The 24,370-nt window shown below is 38.4% G+C and overlaps 2 protein-coding genes across 2 annotated transcripts in view; both read right to left on the reverse strand.

Annotated features, from left to right (window-relative positions):
* The window catches only part of PPIL2 (peptidylprolyl isomerase like 2), a 69,027-nt gene extending 68,958 nt beyond the window's left edge, over positions 1–69 (reverse strand). Inside the window, exon 1 of the mRNA XM_026037802.1 lies at positions 32–69. Within this exon, the coding sequence (XP_025893587.1) occupies positions 32–63 (32 nt within the window). The 5' untranslated portion in view covers positions 64–69. The remainder of the gene's footprint in view (positions 1–31) is intronic.
* Positions 70–1,397: 1,328 nt separating this feature from the next.
* Positions 1,398–24,265, reverse strand: LOC112945977 (protein HIRA). The gene is made up of 24 exons (XM_026037734.1): positions 24,209–24,265; positions 23,317–23,427; positions 22,903–22,993; positions 22,331–22,425; positions 21,433–21,528; positions 20,363–20,523; positions 20,041–20,208; positions 19,473–19,586; positions 18,195–18,265; positions 14,617–14,722; positions 13,763–13,990; positions 12,858–12,943; positions 12,074–12,268; positions 10,642–10,812; positions 9,042–9,246; positions 8,102–8,197; positions 7,392–7,540; positions 6,977–7,138; positions 6,070–6,128; positions 5,014–5,119; positions 4,041–4,163; positions 3,628–3,791; positions 2,772–2,860; positions 1,398–2,188 (listed from the first exon to the last, which is right to left on the reverse strand). The coding sequence occupies exons 2-24, from the start codon at positions 23,393–23,395 to the stop codon at positions 2,072–2,074; spliced, it is 2,931 nt and encodes a 976-aa protein (XP_025893519.1). The 5' UTR covers positions 23,396–23,427; positions 24,209–24,265; the 3' UTR covers positions 1,398–2,071.
* Between the last annotated feature and the right edge of the window lie 105 nt (positions 24,266–24,370).

Genomic DNA, 24,370 nt, shown 5'->3' on the forward strand with positions numbered 1-24,370 from the left:
GCCCGGCCCAGCGGCCGCGCCGCCCGCTCACATCTTGTCCTTCTGGTGCTGCCGCTTCCCCATGGCGGCGGCTGGGGCGGCCCCGGCGCCGCGCGGCTCCCTCCGGCACCGGGAACAGGGCGCAGCCCAACCGCACGCGCCTCCCTCAGCAGCGGCCGCGGCAACTTCCGGCTGGAGTGCGACAGCGGCGGGTCCGGCCGGGAACACGACGCGGCGAGCGGCGTTCCGGGTCCGTCGTAGAAGATCGTGCAGGAGGGCGGTGTGCGGCTTTCCGGGTCCGGGTGGGAACATGGGCGGCGTGTTGTGTTCCGGCGCCGGCGCGGTTCCCCCAGGGGACGGAGCGGGGGCCGCGCGGCCTCCCCCGTCCCGTCCSGGCCCGGGGCTGCATCCCCCGGGGCTGCCTCCAGCCTCCCCTCCCGAGAGGGACCCCAGGGCACCGCAGGGGCGGCCKCACCCGCTCCGCAAGGCGGGCACGAGCGCTTGGATCAACTGCCCCAACAAAAACCAAGCCCCCACTAACCCCCAGCACCGGCTGTGCCCTCCCGGTGCTCACAGCGCCCGTAGGGCTCTGGTCCCCCCGGGGCTGGCACAGGGCAGGGGCTGTTGCCGCTGCTGCCCTGGGGCTTCCCGGGCCCGAGGGGGCTCTGGGTTCCTTGGGGAGCCGGGGAGAAGACGCGGCCGCAGGGCAGCGGGACAGGCGTTGAAACCTGTGACGGTCTCGCGTTGACTCAAAACCATGCCCAAGTCATGGCGGATACTGAGCACCCACCTGAGTGGCTCGGTCCTGTGCAGAACCAAGACAGCCAGTTTCTTTCTTCCCAAAAGGCTACTTGGTGCTGGGAGAAAAAAAAAAAGAAAAAAAAAACAGAGTTAGAGGTGACAGCTTCGGTTTCAAAGCAACCCCCTAAACATTCCAAAAGGGACCSTCAGCCCCTTGTCATGCTCACAAAACACCAGACAAGGGGGCCGGCCGGAGCTGGTGTTTTCAGCAGTGCTCGGAGCCCCTTCGCGTGGTGTTACCAACACCCCGAGCCCCCAGGGCAGCTGCCCSCCAGCTCAGAGGTGGCTCCAGGAAAATACTGCAGCTCCTCTAGGGCGACCACCAACGCCTGTCTGCTCATCTCTTTGGAAGAAAGAGCACCCAGACAGCATTACTTACATAGGCACATTAAAATGATTCACTGCTGACATTTCTAGAGATTTAAACCCTTTGAAATACCATTACAAGACCAGGTTTTTGTTTTTTAAACCAATGCAGAGTTCATTTATTTTTGTACTTACAAAAAGAGCCACCCCTTTTACATCCCTCCCCCACCCCCCAAATGCCTTTTACAAACATTTAAAAATTAAAAACCAGGTGATGACATGTTAATTTGGTAGAATTACTTTGAAACATAGGTTTTGTAATTAAGAGTTAAATTTTCTACAAGATGACTTTGTAGAGATAGCCTGATTATGGCCAAATAAAATTCCATATTACAAGTTAGCAAATTCTAGTACAAAAATAGTCCATGTGTTAGAACAGCCTCTTATTATTATTATTATATTCACAGGAAAGAGTCTATTGGCTGTATAATACCTTAATATTTATGAAATTTCTTTTTATGTGGCTCATTCATCTAATTAATATAGTGTTGAGCCTCAATAAATCCTCAGGCAAAAAACCCTAAACAGGGTTAAATATGCTGTTCAGTGTACTCTGAAGTGTACTCTGTACTGTGCTTTTCACAGGACATCCAAGAAACCTCACAAACAGTTCTCAGCTAGTTTTGATATTAAAATGAGATCCAGATCCAAAAGGACCCTCCTGAAGTACATATCCACGACTTTCCATGAAAACAGAGGCCCCAGCTTTGGTAGTTAAGTTTCACTTGGGAAACGGTCTAGCTCATCCACTCATATTCACGAATCCGCTTGCGATCTTCTTTAAAAACTAAAGTAGGACTCTTGTGAAACATCTGGAACCCTTAGGTGCTGCTTCTTCATTCTGACAGGGCTCTCCTCTCCTCTGATTAACGCTGTTCAGCAGTTTCTCTCRGACCAGGCCCCTCAGGGAAAATCTGGGGACATGCTACTTGTCTCTCAAGATGTCTAGCTGCTCTTGATATTCTGTGAAAAGCCTCTGGAAGCGAAGGTTCTGTCCAATAACAGGAAGAAGTTCTTTCAATAGTTCTCTCTTTCGTAAACCCTGTAAAAAYACCACAAAATCATCCTCATAACATATTTGGTATCATGAATATTTTCCATGGGACTGTTTAGGAATCACGCTTTTTTCACCCTGCCTGGAGAGCGCTGTTTATCTCATGCTTGTATGCCATGCACATAAATCCCCTCAAAAACTGCTTTTGTATTTATACATTTATGAAGCTGGTGCAACCTTTCAGACTCCAGACGTACTGCTGAGAAAGGGACGTGTTCTGCTGCACGTCCCTATTACAGGGCTGGTGTCTGAGGAATGTGGAGACTTGAATGTGCAACTCTACTCCATCTGCTTGATATTGAAAACAGYACCAGAAAGGCGCCCATGAAATGAAATATTTGTCTACCATTTTACAAGATATAAATACAATTGCACACGATACATAAATTTCACATGATATAAATAGAAATTCATTGCTGAGAAAGAAGTAGAGAATTAAGAGGCTCCAGAATTAGCAAATGTTGTGGTTGCTTTCTTGACACAAAGTTTCAATCGTATATTAAGTTGTATGGACCAAATGTTTTCTGTGATTGGCATGGGAAACTCTCCTTCATTCCTTGTCAAAGCTTACCATTACTGTTGATTCCCACTGGCTTCCAGCTGAGTAATGGACTGGACCCAGTAAATCCTTGCATAATTCTCGCAAACGATATTCAAACCCTGCATATGATCAGAAAAAACAATACAACGATAAACATCTAATTATATATGAGCATTTTGCAAACAAACTAAAACTCTTCAGGTAAGGGTTACAAGCATCTAGAATAAAATAAAATCTAAAAGTACAATTCCTGAAGAGGTTATTTTTTTAACTAACAGGAAATCTTTGTAAAGATAATACGACTAATAAAGATTCATTTCAAATTTCCAAAGGTTTTTAAGATTAAGTTCCCAAAAACAAACAAGGCTAATAAAATTATTCTAAAACAGAGAATACAATTGTAGTAGATATAAATATACACATATATTGCTGGGGTGAAAGAAGAATCCCAGCTATTCTTTCACTTCATGACATGCAGTGATCACCACTTGACTGAGGAACACCACATATTTCACATGCTACCACTGCTTCCCCAAATATGCCAAGTATTGCTGCTAGATAATATATCTAGATATAATGTTGTCCGATAGACAGATCACTGGCCTCTTCCACAATGTAATTCCTATTACTCAAGTCCATAGGTGGCACTGTTTCTCCAAAGCCGCCTCAGCTCATAGCCAGCAGTCAGCACAGAATTCATGGGCACTGAGGACTACAGGAGGCAAACACACTTCAGCCTTTTTTGGTTTTAATTAACCACTGTATCCAGAAGGCAAGTGGTAAATAGAAGAACATTAAAGTACAATCATAAATAAACATCACACAAATAGAGGGTTTCTTAAAAATACATCAGAGCTGCAAAGTCGCTCAGGAGGTCAGGTCTCACCTTCATTAACTAGGTACCGTGCATAGATAAGGAGCCAGTGGCGATATTCGTGACTGGATTGTAACATAAGTGCTGCTGCTATCTGATTCTCCAGGTATGCAAGTGTTGTTTCTTGTTGTACTAAATGAGGCACGGAGAACAATCTGGCAGCTTGTCTTCCTGAACTACGAAATTAAGAGGAAAGTCAGCATGACAGTCATATATTCAGAAGCTAACTTAAAGAACATGTGTTTTATTAATACAAGAAAGACCATATGCATGCAAAAGTTTGAGAGTAGGATAGGAAACCACTTTATGTGCTACCAATAGATTAATTTTTAGTGTCAGCATCAAGAATTGACTCATTGACACTCATTGATTCAAAAATCTCAGTAATGGGGGAAAAAAAGTAAAAAAAGTAATTAACCACATACTTTGATGTTCGTCCCTGTATTACAGCTAAGGGCCCAGAACACAGCATGGCTTCTTGGGACGGTAAACTATTCCTGAAGTCTGCGCATTGCGCTAAGGAGTCCTGCTTGTCAGAAACAAGATTCCTGCAAAAAAGCAAACCAAAAAACAAGTTTGAAGATAGTAAGCAATGAGGTTCATTGGTTCCACTCTGTCCTGCCCYACATTTTCAAAGATCACTAGGAAAAAAAAGAAAAAAAAGAAAAAAGGACATACATCTATATAGACACATATAAATACACATGCTCACACGTCAGAGGCACTTAAGAATTCTCCTGACCAAGATTATTCTGATTCAACATGCAAACTTTGCATGTGCTTTTGCAAAAACATCCCTCTCATGCCAAAGTTAAAAGGATTAATGGCATAATATAATTCAGCATAAACTTTGAAAAACACAAGGAAATCCACACTCAACATGTTATTTTTTTTGTCTASCAAATAGTCAATCCCCAAAAGAAAGTCTGGGGGGAACACACATAATGACTTTCTCATTATGAATCTAATTTTACCTCACATCAGGTCCCAACACCCCCAGAGAAGTCATCACGGACTGTACATTTCAACAACCTTTTCCATACRCTACAACTTTTCCTTCATATTAAGGGGGGAGTTGACAGTTACAGCTGACATTTCCACACCTAATCAAGGGTATCATTTTCACTGGTCTGAGATGCCACGGAAATCAGTGGCTCAAATGAATGCTAAGTTTAGACCTCCAGACAGATTAGAGGTAAGAGAGCAAAAATACTTAAAATAACTGTCACTGCTTTATCATAGTTTAAATCTGTGTTGATGACTAAAGGAAATGACCTTTTATATAATTCCAAAGCTGTGATACACGCCACACACCTTTTTTCTTCAAAAAAGGTTCTGAATTGTGGCTGAGAGCCTGTCCTTTGGTCCATATTGACTGTAAAATAATGTACAACTTACCACGTAGAGAGAGAAGGATTGAAACAATATGCCTTTCCATCAGACATACTCATTACAGGTATACCATGCTGAGTAAGCAAGATCTGAGACACAGTCGCATCACTTCCTACAAATCAAACCAAAATATTTATTTTGGAGTTTTGCATAACATTCATAATGGTATTAAGTGCTATTCACCGTTATTTACAATTCCTAGGACCTAATAGGCAAAGGTTGAGTGTTATTCTCAAATACGAACAGGAAAACCAAGACACCAAATAGTGATCAGGAACAGCAGGCTCACTGCAGTAGCAACAGTATCAGTCTACTTCAAATTACATTATTAATATTGATTTTGAAATTTATACAGAACATTGGCTTAAGTCAAAACATTTTCTATAACTAGAGAAAATCTTCAGCATTCTGTGGTGTCTTCTGTAATCTGAAAAGCCTTTATCTTCTCTCATTAAGCCAAGATTCTAAAAACCATCATACTTAGAAGTGCATAATACTCTAGGAAAGAAGATAGCACAAGTGGGATAACCAGAGTCTCTCATTTCCCAGCATTTCCCTCTCCAAGGGCTTGTGCACATTAGTACAGGACTAATTGATTATGCCATGTAAATTCCAGTGAAGACATCAGCACACTGCCGGTACAAGTACTCCTCTAGCTAGCTCTGATTAATACTGTATGGATTCAAGCTAAAATAAAGCCATGTGCTCCGAGACATTGCTTTTCTGATCATTTCTTTGCCCAAACATTTGCAATTAGACATTGAAGGGTCTATAATAGTGAACCTGAGATAATCAGAAGTTGCTGATGATGACAACACATGCACAAAGCACTGATGTAATAGCAGTAGATTTATATAAAGTATGTCTTGTGTTTTCCACAAGACTGCATTTTCACATTCAAAAGCAAGTTTAATGTTGTCAATGACTTCCATTTAATACACAATAACAAAGAAAGAAAGTTATTGTTTAGGTTATCAGGTTTTGTAAAATTTCAGTGTATTCGTAAAATGCACTATATAGTACTGGTGTGCTCAYGGGCTACTAAATAATCCTTTTTATTACCTGATAATATTGTTTGCAAAGACTCATCTCTAACAATGACTGTCTGCTTGTGAACATCCCTGAAAAAAAGGCAGAAGGAAAAAATCTTCAGTTTACAAATCACTGATGCTTCAAAATCATTTAATACTCATATATTTACTACACTCATGACGTAACATTTTTGTTATTTTCTTCATTGTTCTAACAGAACAACTTTGGCAAATCCCCAGAGGTAAGGCAGGAGTTAACAGCACAGAACAACTTTTTACAGACCTTTTTATCCAGGAACCTCATTACAGATGGGCAAACACTGACCATGCCACCAATTCCCTTAGGGACTCTGGGTCTCTCGCTTACATTAAGCATTAAAGTATATGACTTAAAACAGGTGCTTCTGCGTCACCTCACCCCACTGCAGAGGGTCTCTGTCTCTCTAACAGGATGACCTAACAACTTATTGAAGCACTGCAGTTTTTCTCCTAACATCTTAAAGATGACTGGAGTATTTCCAAAAGTGAAACCTGTCCACTTCCTAACTAATTATTGGCTAGAAGTTGAAAATTGGAAGTTGGAAACCCAAATTTCTCCTTCCGGCTTTCCCTTCCTCTCCCCCCTCACCCCCAAAAGTCATTCCATAGCTATGACAAGCATAACTTAGGGAGGCTGTTTAAAYGATAATTTTTAGCTGATCAGCTATCTTCTTTATAGCATCAAATTCAAACTTAGGTACTCTCCCAGAATTGAGAGAAAACAGGATTCATCCCACATTCATTTTACCCAAGTGCATATTATATCCACAAAAGGACTTRTGTTCAGACCTGACTTGGTTTAAGCCTCAATTTCAACAGCAATGCATGAGCAGAGCCACTGAACAGAGTAACCCAGAGAAATCAGCCCAGGCAACTTCTGCATCCCAGTCTGTACCTACCAAACAGAGAGCGTCGCTGCAGTGGTGAGAGCCATGACGTAAGAACCCGTGCAATGTAGGGTGGAGATAGGGGTGTTCAACACTATAGGGGGAAGAAGGCGACGACCACAAGAGGAAAATACTGACAATGTTCGTTTTTCACAGGCTACACTTACAATCTCACTAAAAAAAAAAATAAAGAAAGAAAGAATTATATTAATACTACTAATTATATTTTTTTCTACGTAAGTGCATAAAGTTACCTTTAGAGCCTCCACCTCTTTGTAAAATGTGCATATATTTTTAATGTAGTTGATGGTCCCCGAAACTTGAAAAAAATTTATGCTGATAATATGCAACCTAAAAACATTTTCTGGCCTTCCAGGATACTTATCTTCTACAGGCTTCACCTTCCTAAAAATCCATACTAACTTACCAGCTTCCTGCCGCAGTAAGAATTCGACTGGTGAGGACAGTCTCCCATTCCTTTCCTTCTCGATTACACTTTAACCTACTCAACTTCAAACCACCCACTGTGGTCATCTCATTCTCCACTTCAAGGTACATTGATGGATCTGTACTTATCTAAAGAGCAAGAAAATAAGACACTTTTCTGAAGAGGAAAATGCCTACTCAACAACAAAAAAAAGCAGGAGGATCCWCGGAGGATCAGCCTTGGCTAGACTAACCATTTCTGCCTGAGCATATGCATGGAAGAAAGGTTTGTGCCACTCCATAAAATTGTGCTTCCAATTTAATGGCCTCAAGCCAAGCCCAGATACTTCTGGTCTTCCTGCCTTCTTGCAATGACTAAGCACACAGTCAAATAAAACTTTTCACAAACAAATAAATTAATACTATTTCCCAGTCTCCTCAGATGGACAGGACCTCTCAGAAATAATTTTTTTTTTTCCTCTGTAGTACTGTACTACCAACACAATTCTAGTAACAATACAGCTTTTACTACAGAAAGCATTAAATTCCTCACATACCTTGACTAATATATGTGCACACACACATATACATACATGCACATTTTTGTAGAAATTGAAGAATACACTCTGCCTGCTTGAACAAGTACGCTTATATTTGTAAAAATAAGCAAGATTTGACCCTTTTTTTTTTTTTTTTAAATCATCTACTTACTTGCAAAGTAAATATTTTCTGTGGGATTGGGGTTGGCAGTTTAAGTGCTAATGCTGGTGCAGCAGCATCTTTCTCAGAGGCAAGTGTAGCGGGGGACTGGAGGCAGGGGGGGGAAAAAAGAGAGAGAGAGAGAGAGAGAGAGAGAGAGAGAGAGAGAGAGAGAGAGAGAGAGAGAAAATGGTTATTTTCCTTAAAAAAGTTAACAACGAAAATACTCTATGCTACGGATTTCCTGGAAAGGGGGAAACCTTTTAGAAACTACAAATAACATCTATTACAAATATCTCCCTTATTCCCACTATTTTCATAAATGCAAAGTGTTTTTAACCTAAAGTCTAAGAATTAAAACAAACAAAACCAAAAACTAAATATGGTCACTACTTTCTGCATTGGCCCCTTTTTGCTTTTTCAACTGGAACCAATTAATGAAAATTCTGGTACATTTCATGAAAAAAGGAAGCTCAAAACACTGAAAATAGAGAACTCCATATACGCCCAAAAGCTGGAAACTCTTGATTTAATTTAATACTTGACAGATCCTAGGGAAGTCATACCATTCAAATCATCAAACCCAAGTCACTCTTTGTGCTTGTGCCATGCCTCAAAGAATACCAAGCTAGTGGAGTGTTGTTTTTTTTTTTTTTTTTTTTTTTAATTCCATACAGACATTTAGCACAGTTACCACCCAGCAAGCTGGTGCTATTTAGTAAGGAGCTGTATTTGCATTTATCTAAGCACACAGGTTTGCCACACCATGGTCACTCTCTAGTTAAAATCTTAAGAAAGATAGACGGGTAAAAATTCTGAGGGACCTTAAACTATCTTAAACTATTGCTCTTTCCCTGACTTGATCATGGCTAAAGCTAAGACACGTAAACACATGACTTTATCATATGAATATCAAAAATTTCGATGAATGTTATCCATCAACTTATTTTACCTGAACAGTTAAAGTCACTGGTACAAGCCTGGAGTCTTTTCGAGGCCTTCCCTTTTTCTTCTTTTCTACTATTTCTCCCTCAAGGTCCAGTTTACGTTTAGGTGCAGTGAGTGGTTTAGCAGCAGGAATCTTCTCTTCACTGTCACTGCTGCTTTCCAGAATATCCTTGGGCTTATTGTCTTTAATTAAATTGTGATCCTTCAGTCTGAGCAAGCAAAAAACCCACATATTTCATGATGCAGTTGGTTTCAACAGCTGCCAAATATTCTACCCACTGCATGCTTCTAGGTAAGAAAGTACATTCTTAGGTTTGTTTGAGTGTTTTGAAAAGGCACAAAGGTACGGGGGGGGAAGCCAAAGTAGTACAGAAAATACTTTGCATAAGTACAACAGTTAACATGTATAATGTAGGTTGTTAAGATATAGTCTCACCTTTACAACGAAAAACAAACAAAACCAAGAAAGTACACTACCCACACACAAGCGTTTACAACTGCATTTACAGTTGGATCTCTTCCCTGATTTGGTAACTCTGAACTCTAAGGTGCAAGAATTCTCCTTTTTTTTCCCCCCCTCCAACGGACATTACGCTTTCTGCTCACTCATCTAGAACTTGATTTGTCATTTTGTTATCTACACACAAAACTTGTTCTATTTAGCTTTGACTACTGTGAATTGCATATTTGAAACTATGCCAATGGCCTCACTATTTTGTTTTCCATTTCAGGGATACAACAGAGCTACAGATGACCAAGTACAATCCCTGATGAACTTTCCAATAACTGTTCTGCTCTAAAAGTAGTCATTTAAATCTTACATTTCACCTCCCTTTCAAAAGCCAATTATTAACTTATGGCAATATTTTGCCACTTATCCCATAACCACTCAGTTTCCTAGGAATATCCTGCGTAAGTCAACTCCTCACTCCCACTATGTTTTGGGGCACCCGAATTATGCCAAACAATTCTCTTCTATCCATAACTTTACCGACACATTAGAAAGTTATAAGAGAAGTTTAATACAACTTCCCTCTGTATCATAAACTATTTTCTAAAAATATTGAGATATTTAGAAAAAAATACTTTTTTAAATCCTATAGATTCAAACCTTTAAAATAAAATCAAGCACGGAGCCAAAAACCTTAAAAATCAAAGTGTCTTTTTCACATGCCTTCAAAGCAAAACCTGCAAGTGCTACAATAGGCCTTTACAGACATGTATGGAAACTTGTCTTGAAGCAAACCTCCCTCTTGCAGAGGGATACAGGCTGGGTACTTGTGCAGTCTAAGCAGCACACGCATGCATGCAGCTGCACATTAAGGCATGCACACGCACATACACAAACAGCCTCTTGTAACAGGAATTTAGAGTGAAATTATCCTTAAGAGTCTGCTTGGTATCACACACACTAGAGACAAACACACAAAGGCAAAATGGCAGCAAAGAGCTTTACCTATTCGCAGCTCTCCTTCCTTCCATCTGTGGAAGAGACCTAGGACAATTTCCAGAATACCAGCACCATGACATCCATACTACAGAGAATCAAGTGCTTAACTCTCTACACTACTCTCTTTTTTCTTGGTCTTTGTGCTGTATCTTACCTGTCCACAACAGTCTGATTTGCATTTGTTACGATAGCAGTCCCTGAGGTGGCTTTGGATCGTTCTGTAAATCTAGAATCAAATGCTTTCATAGGTTCAATCTTGGATGGAGTTGTCAGCACAGAGGAAGATGATGCAGGAGGAACAGCTAAAGAAGAGGTAGCATTCACACTGTCAATAAAAGGGATAGAAAAATAGATTGAACGAAATTGAATGTTTATAACCTCCGTAATTCACAATAACGAGCCAATATTCACTATATTGACCAGAAATCCTATGTAAAGTCTTTCACTCTAMATACATGAAGTATGTTATGCTTCTTTTCACCCTTCAGGAGTCAATATCTTCTAAGTGTTATCTACTCTGAAAAGCCTTTTATGTTTACGATTTAAGATCTTGATGTTGTTGCATAGGGTCTTTTAATCAAAATATATAAAAAAGGAATCTGTTAAATACATTTTTAATTCACAAATGTTTTCAGATTATGCTCAAGTATCCAGATAGGATCATTACTTCAATTGAGTAGGGTTTCCAGTTTTACCTACTATCCAGGTTACCAAATAACTTCCACTATAAGATTATATTCCTTTGTTTAACCAATCAATCTGAGCTGAAACATTTCATGACAGGTTTTGATTCTATTGTTCTTGTGGAAGAATTCAAAGCAATTCTTAGGCCTTTTCCAAGTATAACTAAGGCAAAGGATTATGTTTTCCCCATACTAAAACATTCCAGAGATCTCTTGATTTCTTTATTTTTGAATAACTGTTTCCTTTTGAGATTTTTCAATTCATTCAGAGCAAARAACACTAACGCTAACTAACACTACAGATGTAAAAAAGCAGTTTAAAGTCCAATTTCTAAAGGTAAAGAGATTTAATTGGTTTTGTCTGTCAATCATCCCTCACAGTCTACTCAGTATTTAATCTGGCCAATCTCAACTAAATTGGAAAGCCAGAGGTTCCAACAACATTATACTCTTGCAAGTGCACTGACAAGACGGTCACTTTCCTCTCTCTTATCTGATTATATAAAAGTGGTATTAGAGGAAAGGAGATTTAAAGGATACAGGATAGAATTTGATGAAAACTTCCAGGGCTGGGAAAGCTTTTTTTATTATTATTATTTTTACTTACTGACAGCAAGCCAGTATGCTATAAGCAAGAGTTACAATGCTCTAGCTTTAGAACACAAACAAATGTAGAACTCTTTGCAGTAAAGTTTATTTTCAATACTAAGCATGAGAATTTATTCACTCTTTAGAGTATAAACAAATACTAATAACACCTTGATGTTTGCAGAAATGTTAGATTCTTGAAGTTTTGGGATAGGGAAACCACTTTAATAATTACTTGCTTGCAGAACTATAGAGGAGGATTAAAACTCATAGGAAGTCATATAAATGAGAAACAATATTTCTGCAAATACTGACCCATCTTTATTTGCTGTATCATCTGTTGGTTTTGTACTGGCTGCTGTTGGCTCTACAGAAGGCTTTGAAGTATTAAGGGAATTGGTTGCATTAGAATCTAACGACAAGAGGTGCTGGTTACTTTGAGAAGACATCATTGAGCCAGTCAGAGATCCAGATATTGGGATGCTATTGAAAAACGCTGTAGAAAAATCCCTAAGCAAAGAGACAGACAAAACAACAAATACATTTGCTCTGAAATACTTCAAAAGAGAAAATCTCCAAGCAAAAAAGATAGCAAAAACAATCAATATATTTTCTCTGAAAGATTTCCAAAAACATCTTTTTAACTATAATATTCATCTCATTATGATATGATACACATATCCAACCTTTTCCACATATGATACACATATCCAACCTTTAAAAATTCCTCTTATCACCATTCCTCTTATTTAAAATCAAGCTAAAGCCAGTAGGTAGTAATGCAGATAGGAACATGAAGTACCTTAGAATAGTTTTCACTCATCTATAATGGTAGATCATGGGAATTAAGCTTATCCATTAGGAGCTTAAAAATGGCAGCCATTCTTTCATTTCTAACAACTTACAAATTATTCTCAGATTTTGCAAGTAGCAGAACACAGATGAATCACATTCATAGGTAAGCACTTGCAAGATATTCCCAGAAAACATTTTAAGACACCATGAGATTAAAACAGGTCCCAGTTCTTAGTGTGCATCAGGAAAAAAAATCCACACAAAAAGGTTAGGAATGATTTTTAGAAACTACTTCCAAATGTACCCAGTGTCCAGCTGAGCTATGCAGAGAGGCGTGATCCGTCTCCGACCATCTGCTGTCCGCGTTTCAACTTGCTTTTTTAAGAGATTCTGTTGGGAAATACATTTCATTATAGTTTCTGATTAATAGAAAAGTCTGGGTTTTTAACCTCCACTAACAGATAATTTTGGAACATCTTTCATCTTTCAACTCACCTGAATTTGTTAACAGTTTTTTTTTTTTTCTGCATAATGTTTTTGGATTGCACTATTACTGTGTAAATGCTGACTCAATTTATATTACTATTTATRCAAGTATATTTTAGTACTGCAACTTATTTTTGACCAATATAAAAGCAGACATTTATTTTTTGAACAGATGTTTTTATAGTACTAAGCACAACCGAACTCTGTTAGTTCTGTACAACAAAACTGTAATACAAATGATTTTTGTCCTTAAAACATGCTTTTTAAATTTCATAGTTATCCATCTTCAGACCTGGCATTTTTGGAGAATGTAATTTGCTTTCCACCTTTCAAAGACAAGTCTGAAACATTCTCATGTCTGCACCATATCCTTCACTAAAATTGTTCTCCTGTGTTTAGAATGGAATTAACGCTCCCAGTCTCCCCCACATAGATGTACAGTTCTATAGCTAGCCGACTTTTAGCCATCTTTGATTTCCCTTCTGCATTCAGAATTTAGCACACATTATAGAAACATCCATAAGCCTTTTCCTACATGATCTTAACTCAACTTAAAGCATTTTAAATCTTCAGCCAATACTAGGATTGCCAACAGGCCCATTCACATACTGAAAGCTGTCCTACAATGTCAGTAATGGTGCAAAAATTGCTTTTATAACAACCAGTTTGACACTTACTGACTTAGTACTTGACATTGTAAAGTGACCATCCCAAAGCACCTACCTTTCTAATGTCCTCCAGACTCTCCCCATTGACCATGCTTGCCACTTTGGGCGCCGCTGTCGTCGTCCCAGACGCTTCCCTTATCGATGCATTCTTCTGTTCCACCTGCTGCTGTTGCTGTCTCTGCTGATACTTGAGCATCTCTGGATTCTCAATAATGGTAGTAGACAACTGAGCTTCAGTCATTATTGCCAGGCTTTTGCCATAGGTAGACTGATGGATATTGCTCTGTGGGTGTTAAAAATGTACCACAGCAAAGGAGTGACTATAACTGCTGGCATGACATCACTGATAATGCTGTAAAGGGGTTGCACCAATCTACCAGAATCAATAAAATACTAATCCTCTCTAGAATTTATATCTGAAGGAGTTTTATTTATTTATATTTTCAGCTACCACTAAATCAATACCTAAATTAATTGGGATACAAAGCTTTAGTTGCAAACAGCAGTAAGAGAGAAGGAAAAAAGGCAAAGAACCCCACCCAAAACAGCCAACAGCAGACCAGCTTAAAAGAGAGACTTGCATATAAACAAGTCAAAGAGTAATTTCAAAATGTTTTGAAGCACCCACTCCTTGTTCTCTTGGCCAAATGATTACTTAAAATGCATAATGATGTGTAAGCAAATGGATGTTTTCCAAGTAGACTTTCTTTCCAGAGTAGAAACTAATATTACTAATTAYTTTTCTTAGCTTGACTACTCTTTTTTAATTCCGCTTTGAAAGTAGATAAGAATACATTTCTTCTTTCATATAAAAGCAGGTCACTACATACTTCTATAAATAGTCTAATGTTTTAATGAATAAATATATTGTATACGCACTATCACAGAACCTTTGAGTCATTACTGTACCTTTTCCTCCTCACTCAGTGGATCTCCAAGTTCATCCTGCGAAAAGTCCAAAAATGCCACTGATCCATCCATGGAACACACTAAGATGCCAAGTCCATTAAGGGTCCTAAAGGAAATAAGAGGTTTTTTTTTTTTTTTTGGTGGCAAAGGGCAATCCAATAAACAATAAAAAACAAAAACATGAAGCATAAGATTTATTAACACAGCAACTACTGATGGAACCAGAGAAATGGGACAGCAGGGAGAAAGAGTGATGAGCAGCAGAGACTTGGATTCCAGAGGTGGCAAATTCAAGGGCATACAAGAAGGTGATTTGAGAACAAGGCACCTATCCCTGACACGATCAGTACTATGAAAATCTTTATATTCTGTTCCACCCATACAGAAACTAAACTGTTCACCGTGAACAAGGAAAGACTGTAAATACAACTGCTATAAAAGCTGTTTGAAGAATTAGGATACACAATGGACACACACTTTGTTAAACCTTAGATTACAGTGTTGGGATAGTATCTAGAGGCTCACGGAAGATGAAGCACCATCATACATGAGAAATAAATAACAGATAGCCCATATTCATAAGGAGCTTAGTATTTTAAATAAACAAGATAACCAAACAGCTTCTTTCTTAGGAAAAAAAAAAAAAAGAGGAAAATAGACTAAAATAACTCTTCTTTATCATCATTATTTGAGATGACAGCAATGAAAAGAAAGCAAGACCATTTGGAGATATGTTACAATCACTCTTCCAAAGATCTCAGAGGTTTTCTTGGAGAGAAATGGGAGAATGGGAGAAACTTTACATTGCAGCTTTAACCGAACATCTAATAAAAATAAATAAATAAATAAACACTCCCCCAAATAAACCGAAAACCATCAGATGAGCAGCTTTTGATTGTTAATCCAACAGCTGCCCAGCACAGAGCTTGGAGAGACAGACAAGGTTGGTTTACCAATGACTTGTTATAGAACAGAAGTGGAAAAGAAAGCTGGCAGAGCTCCGCAAGTCCTATCCAAATTAGCCCAGTAAGGATTAGAAATGTGTTATATACTCATCTGGAGGTGTTTGAAAACAGCTTTTTGTGCGAGTGTGTGTGGTGGTTGTCCTGACTGTATCGCACCTAGAGGAATTAGCCTCAGCATTGTGTAACCAGCTTAACCAACACTACTCCCAATTAGAAAAACGATAAAATCTTGTTAAGGAGTGTTTTGCTCGCTTTGCATGTAGGACTGCCAAGATCCTAATGACCTCTGGATCCAAGCAATTATTATATGACAACATAAAGGTGAGGAGGAACTTTAATGATGGATGCAAGTCTGAAACTAAAATAGAAACTGACAGCTATAACCATTATAAGTATTAAGTTTCTCCAAATTTATTCAGCCCAGTTTTAGAATTGGGGAAGGAATGGAACATATTTCTGGAACACTGCATATTACTTTAGCCATACATTTGAATTTGTATACAGGATACAAAATAACAAGTTCTTTAAGATTCTTTGTCTCTCTGAAACATCCCACAAAATCATTTACATATAAACTGTTAACCAGCTATTAGTCCCAATGACTTTATGCCATGAAGACTGAGCAATTTGCAGATGGAGAATTAAGGAAAACTACAGGAAAACAAAACTACTCAAAGTCATTGTACTACAACAATAACAGCTCTCATGAAATATTCCACTTGTTGACTTTTAAGTTTTAATTTATTAATGAAAGCAAAATGTTTTGAAAAGCTCTTAAAAGTGCTTTACTGAGCTCCATAACAAAAATCTCTGGGGCACAAAGAAAATAAGAAGCTACACATCTGTAAGCCTTAACATTTACAGCATAAAATCCCAAGACAGTAATAGCTGTGTAGGTATTGTTTCAAAAGAAATGCTAGAATTCAGACCAACTGTGCAGCCAAGTGTGTGCATATTATGAGAAAGTTATTACTCTTYCCTTCCTCACAATCCTTAGCTCTAAATTACCTGATGTATGGACACAAAATATTTCTCTTTAGTGTCATTTATTGGGTGAGTAGTTTCATGTATTTGTCACTTTTTATTCAAAACTCACATGAAATAAAGAGCCACTGCTTTCTTTGTTATTTTTATATACCAGGTGTTTTTGTTTTACCCCTACAGCAAGGCAGAAGCTACTTCTCTAGTGTAGTTCCCATACATTTTGCCCCCAATGAGCCAATCCTCCTGCTGTCAGCACTTCTTGTGCYGAGCTGTATTCCCTCCATATCACTCCAGTCTTAGTTTATCTTTAGTGTGTGGGTTTTCTTTTTTCAGTTGCTTTTGTTCTTTTGTTTGTCTATTTGTCTATGGGACAGAGGGCAGGCTTAAATTCAGGCTTTASACTGTAGAGAGAGAAAGGAGTGTAGTCCCCGAGGAAGGAAAAGGGAAGGTGCAGCTCAACTGCTATGGTAGACTAGAGAACCTGGAGGATATAAACTGGAAAAGCTAGTTGGTAACACAGTCATGGAGAGCCCAAGACCTGGGCAAAGCTGGGGCCATGCTCCTTGCTGCTGTGTTCTTTCTGAAACCAAGCAGGAAAGAGATATCCCACTCCACTGGGGCACTAAAGGGGCCAGCCCTAGGTGGACAGTGTGAACTATCACGGTGCTCTGGGGATACACGTTAGGGCTGTGTTCAAAGAACAACTGGAGAAGGAACCCTTCCCATGCTTTTTGTTACCATTTGGCACTGCCCTGTTAGTGCTACAACAGGCTTTGGGAAGAAAGCATGAAAGAAAGAAGCAAGACTTGCCCTGCTCAATCCAGGTCACTACAGACATGTCCTACAGCTTCCTAGGAAAGCTCAGCATTTACCATTCTGCTGCTTTCTGTGCAGTGCATGGTGGAAGGACAGTAATTGGGTGTAAAGGTTTCATTATCCCTTTCCAAGACTTACTACCTGATCAATCTCGGCTACTCTTTACCACAGTGCAATCTGCATCCTTCACAAGGCACTGCAATAGCACTGTGTAAATACATTCTTCTCAAATGATCAGAGAAATTACATTTACTTTTTCTTTCCTACATGGAAATCCTCCAGCAAATTCTCTGTGTTTATATGCTTGCATGAGAGAAGGAAAAAAAAAAATAAAACCCAGCACACAGACCCTTTTCTTTTTGGAAACAAGATAACTTGTATCCTTAAGCAGGTAAGAAAGTTTGGCCTTGAAGGCTCAGTCTGAACTGCCATAACTCTGCAAYGTAGTAACTTTTCAAAGACATAATGTACATAACATGCCACTGTGGACCCGAGTTTTTATCAGATACATATTCCATAACATTTTTTTTTATATTATCTTACAGAGGAGTCACTCCACAGGTATTTTATTGTCTCACATGTTAAATACATTAGCTTCGATTTAGCTCTAACACTAAACAAGTTCAGTGGAAATGACTGCATGTTAGTAATTAATGTCACTACAAAAGATGTTGCAACAAAACCAGAAACTGCAGAAGTATATGGATTCAAGTAGCTATAATCTGTACCATTTAAGGAATTTCCAGTTAATTTATCTAACTAAAGCTGACAATAACATTTTGGCTTTTGTTTAACACACAGAGCAGCACTTACCAGGAGATATCCATGATAGACTTGTCAAACAGTTCATGTATGACAACTAAAGGCCGTTTCAAACACGTGAGCTTAAAACAGAAGAAAGAGAACTCAGAAATGCAGAAGTTAGCAACTCCATGACTAGCACATAAAAGCCTCGAAGAAGCATGGCTGACATTCAACCCTTGCCTCCTTCCTGAAGCACAGACCGAATTTATTAACAAACCTGGCTTTTACACTGCATTCATATAACTACCAGTCAAAAAATAATTCCATAAATGCTAAAGGCAGCTTCTATTCTAAGTTTCATTGAGTTAAGGATGTTGCAAACCGCCAGCACAACAGAAAGACAGAACACTGATTTGGATTCCACATCTTCATTCAGGCTACTCCTCTACTCCATGGAAGCCAGTCAACAGCAAAAGGAAATGAACTCAGTCGTTCTTTAAAAYTACTCCTCAGCACTTATAGATCACCTTACTCTTAGGGAATTGAATAWGGAATTTCCCAATAAGTCACTCTAAATGTGAGGCCGTAAGCTAACATTGAAGCAATGGACTTCACAGCTACAGTGTTATTAAGTACAAGTAAACTGAACAGGAGATGTCAATGTGATCAGGGATATCTCATGYTCACGGACACACAGGTAAAACGCTTGGTTTTCAATTGTTATTTCTTTTATGTTTCAGTCACAGAACTGTGCTGTATACTTATATATCTTTAGTTYTTAACGGCAAAGACTGACCTGTGTCTCCACAATACCTAGCCTAACCTCAACAGGCACTCTACATGAAATCATAGTATAAATAGAAGCAAAATATACTTAGAATGATACTTTGATATGAGCATGCATGGGTAGCATTGCCAGAAACAGATTTAGCATTATGCATTTAGTGATTGATGGATAAATACCACACTTGAATCTATAAATAGTAGACTGTAGTTAGCAATTGGTGTGTTTTGGCATATGCTCTCATCACAAAGACTTACAATCAGTTCAACCCATTTCCCACTCTTTGTAATTGCCAAACAACCAATCTTGCAGCAGTAAACGCAAGAATAGCTCATCTTCCCTCAGACAAAATACAATTCTAGTCTAGATTAAAAAAATGCACATATGCTGAAAGCCTGAAAGCATATTTTAAAAGTGCATTCTCTGAGAAACAACAGAGAAAATAAAAAACTAAATATGAATCTAATTTTAAGAATCTAATGCTGTACTCATGACCTTTGTGATGAACATTCAAGTTATCCAAAGGACCACACTAGTCAAAGAAAGCAGAAAAAAAAATGTACCCAGACAGAGAGAGATCGATCCTTGCTACCAACAGCACAACAGCAGTAAGGACAACTTGATTTGGTGGAACTCCCATTCTTTTGTTTCTTCTTGAAGATTTTTGGATTGAATTTCTGAACGAGCAAGATAACACAAGATGTATTATAGTAATTACATTAGAGCAGCCACTTGAACATTTTGACACCCTAAAGTGAAAATTTTAGCATTTCATGGGAGTCTATAACCAACCTTTATAAAAGACATATGGTTTCATCTGTCCCTCTGCATGCCTTGCAGGAAAGCTAAAGAATATTACTTTTACTAGCAAACGAGAACACACCAGAAACACAAGTCACTTCAACCAAGTCACTAAACTGAGTTAGTTTATGGTGTTGCTAATGTTTACGTCTACCTCCAGTTCTCCTACCTCAGGAGTAGGCTGATTTACGTTGAAAACAATTAAAGTTGATGTTTTTAAACACCACCATCTGTTACCTTTAGTCATTACTACACCTAGCTCTAGTTATTGTCTATTTATGCGTAAGACTACCAGAAAGCACATATTAAAAAATTTCCTTGCTCACTCACCACTACAGTAACTGCCTTCCGATGCCCTACAAAGTCCATGTTGGTTTTCCACCCATCTCTCTCAATGATCTGAGCAGTAGGCCCAGAATTATTCATGGCATGAGCAGAAACAAGATAGTGACCATCAGGTGACCAGCTGAGACGCAATACGTGCGTTGTCCCTCCGCACTGGAAAACAAAAGCATAGTAGAGCTTTAAAAGTCTCTGCATTGGGCAAATAATGATTTTAATACAAATTCTAAACAAATTCAGGTATCTAATCTCTTACTTTTAGTAATTCCAGTAATCACAGCATCAAAAGGCTACTATAAAATGCTCCTACCTCATCAAAAGGTTTTGTGATGCTTGTTTCCAACTGCCAATCCAAGGTCCGCCACACCTTCAAGCTTCGGTCATCAGCTTGAGAGGCAATATATTTTCCTACAGGATCCCAAGTCAGTCCTTTAACCAAGCCAGAATGTCCCTTCAAAGTGGCAAGAATTTCTGAGCACACACACGCAAAAACAAACAAACAAAAAACCCTTGAAAATATGGAACGGATACTGTTTTTCTTCCAGGATAGATCATCTTTAAATGGCATATTAGATATAACCTTTTTTTTTTTTTTTTAAAGATACATACACCAATACACCAACTAAACTGGAGGTTATATTTAAACTAAGAATGATACATAAACATAATAAAGAAAACTCTGGCCAAAATAATGAGTGCAAAACACTACATAAGAAATAGATAAGAGCTGTGACACAAGCAGAACCCAGGCAGTCTAAACAGAACTTACAAGTTATGGAAAGCAGCAGTTCAATTCAAACTTCAATTAAATTTTCATTTTTAGCTCTAAACCTAAAGACCATCACAGCAAGCACACCTTTGTCCATCAAACATGAATTAAGTTAKGACTGAGAAGATATGGAAGCCTTATAGACCATCTAACCTATTTTCAGTCAATCTGTTGCTTATCATACTGTTAAAGACAAGACGGAGAACACTGCACAGGCTACACAGCTTGATAGAGTAACAACTCTGATAGTAACTGATAATATCTGATATCATCGAGTATCAAAGGAAGCAATCCTAGAACAAGTCAAGGTGTCTATGCATCATGTAATGGGAGCCTGAGTCTACCTCGTGCCTCATGAAGAGAACTAGCCAAATAAAGGCACGTGCTCCCCGGCTGCTGCAGACCTTGCAAGTCAAACAAAGCCGTCCTGGGACTGAGTAGCTGCAAGTGGCTTTGGGACTGTAAGAACTGCCAGCACTGCAGAATAGTAGAAGGAAAACAGCCCAAAGGAAGACCTGAGAACTTTTGTTACTGTGAAAAAAGATGGAATTAAGGACAAAGAGGAGTTYGTCCATTGCACGTCTACCCATCTAAATTACAAGACTTCTCACCTGGAAATTTGACAGCATTCCAGATGACAACAGTGTTATCCACACTGCACGATGCCAGCCAGGCATCATGAGGAGACCATGCTACATCCATGACATCTGTATAAAAACCCAAATGTTTCCATATAAGACATTGTTGACAGGCAGAATCAACATTCCACCAAAAAAAGAACATGTGACAATGTTTTTTCCAATCACTGAAAGAAGATTAGAGCCTCACTCTAGARAGAGAAAGAATATGACAATCTGGGAGAGCAAGACACTCCCATCTGAAATGTTCCACAGGGGACACCAAAAAATAATAAAAAAAGGTCAAGGTAGAGAATGAAATGTTTAGAGATTATAGAAAGCACTAGTATACCAGTACAAGGTATATTTTGCTTTGCTTTAAATGTGAAAGCAGCAGTAGCTATTGCAATGCACTTATTTCCATCAGTTCACGCATGTTGGAAAAAAGCCTTCGTTTTAATCATAGTAAACATTAACAAGTGAGAGTCGTTTTTGTTTTTCTTTTTTTTGCATTTTCACTATTTTTTCTAAATAAAAACGAATATTTCTTGGTCTGCACAATTGTTTTTGGCCAACTAGGAGACTGCCCACTATAACTATGGACATATATTTAAAAACAACACAAAAAAAMCCACCCTCACAACAGTTTACCTTACACAGAATCATTTTTAGTTAACAAACAATGAAATTCTTTAGTCACTCATTTTTCCAGTGGGCAGTTTGCCAGAAGTTACTTCTATGAAAACTGAAATTTGATTGAAAATGACATTTTCTGATAGATTTCAATAGTCACTCTCAAAAGCAATTACCAACTTGCCACCAAAACTACAGCTTTTAACAAGTATGCAACAAATGCGTTCAGATCAGGTTCATTCTGCACCTTTTAACTTACCCCCCGAATGGCTTCTGAGAATTGATACACACCTCCACTGCTCAACATTAGTAAGTTTGCTACTAGAACCAAACACAGTGCTAGGTCCAATGTACCTAATTAAAATAGGAACAAGAGAATTATCAACAGAATCACATCAACTTCTTCAACAAGCTGTTTCTTCCTAAAGAAAGCAGACTATTTTCATTGCAAAAATAACCGAGTAGAAAATTGAAATGCCAAAATGTAATTCTTTATAGAGGGTAATTTCTGTTATTAAAAATAGTCTACAGATAATAAGAAAATGCTAATATTTAAGAYCATTCTTTAAATCTCATTGGGAAGCTTTATTCAAGGACAGAAGAAAATGCCTCAACTTGACCTGCCATGCAGAGAGGCACTGCAGGCCAAGAGACAGGGTAAGAGAACAAATCTCCAATATCAGTAATGTGATCTCATGGATTTCAGCTCCACATGCATAAGGTGAATCAGAGAACTTGCAAAAGGCTGGCAAGGGGAAGAAACAGTAATGGACTTGACAGAGTAACCTGCTTGGAATGAAATACAGAACTGCAAAGGAAAAACATGCTTACGCAGCTCTTTTCCACACCATAATCAGCTTGTCATCTCCCCCTGAAGCCAAGTAAACTCCATTGTTGGACCATCGCACACAGTTSACACAAGCTGAAATGTAGAAAATAAAGTTTGTAAGAAACAGGAATAWAAGATTTATAGGTGAATTATTAATTATTTTCTGGCCACAGTTGAAAAGGTTCCTAAGGAAGAGACTCCCAGAAGTACTTCTGTATTTCTCTAAATATTTTTCCACAGCTTAACAACATGTTCTGCTGAATATCTAAAAAACACATAGTCAAAGTCTAAGACTGCGCTGCTGTATTTTATTGACTTTCACCACTGGACAGGGCATTATTTTTTGTAATTACAAACAGATGGAGCGCTTAAGGTTTGGCAAATTACATACAGCCAGTATGAAGAATCTATGTTACCTAAGTGATTGTCCATCTGACAAAGCATCTTGGGAATATTTTCATTCTTTTCATCTTCCTCTTTCAGGACAGGAGCCATATTCCAGATCACAACTTTCCCAGAATCCTGGCCTGCAGATGAACAAAAAGCCAYGTAAAAAGCAAAAGAGATTTTCAGCCTACTCTCAGTTTCAGAACAGACAGTAGCATTTAGGCACTACTGCAGCAGGAGCTTTGGAAATACTTAATAATAGATGCCATTCTGATTCAATTACATGTACTCAGAAGTGTTCTTCTTGAAGCTATTAAAAACTAAAGTTGTATAGCCAACTTCAAGAAAAAAGAAAAAAGAAGTAACACAGTATACTTAACAGCAATGCCAACTATAAGAATGTACTATTTATAATCAAATTGTATTTAATGAGAGACATTCAAATAACCTAATTGAACTACTACTATCCAATATAAAAATCATTCACTATAGTAATCCAAACAATGTTTCAGCTTAAATTTCTTGAACAATTCAATTTACATAACTGGATTTTTTTTTTTTTGTCCCAATAATTCCACTAGGCACTTTTTCAAAAACTCAACTTCACATTCCATTCCTCTTCAGATACAAAAGCAGCGTCGCCAGTATGTTTACAGCTCAACCCTCTTAACTACTCAGCTACTCTATCAACTGATGCTCAAGGGGATAAGCACATCAGAAACAACCACYCTGCCTATTCCAGCAACAACAGAACTTTTCAAGACATCTTAATGACTTATGTAATTATCTGTTTCTTGGCAACATAAGAAATGTATTTTAAAAGGGTCAAAAAGATTGAAGTGCAGCAAGGACACAAGATTATTATAGCCCAAAATTCTGCCTTCAGATTACAGCCAAGATGCTGTCAGGGCAGAGACATACCTTGTCCTCCTGTTGCAAACTTGGTCCCATCTGGATGAATGTCCACTGAAAATATTGGCTTTCCTGCAATCAGAGAACCAGAAGAAACATACTGAATTGTTTTAGAACTGGGAGAATGCAGTAATTTTTTATTATGAAATACATTTTTATTATGAAATACAT

The sequence above is a fragment of the Nothoprocta perdicaria genome, unplaced genomic scaffold (genome assembly GCF_003342845.1).
Source record: "Nothoprocta perdicaria isolate Ctin4 unplaced genomic scaffold, notPer1 scaffold_2, whole genome shotgun sequence".
Taxonomy (NCBI): Eukaryota; Metazoa; Chordata; class Aves; order Tinamiformes; family Tinamidae; genus Nothoprocta; species Nothoprocta perdicaria.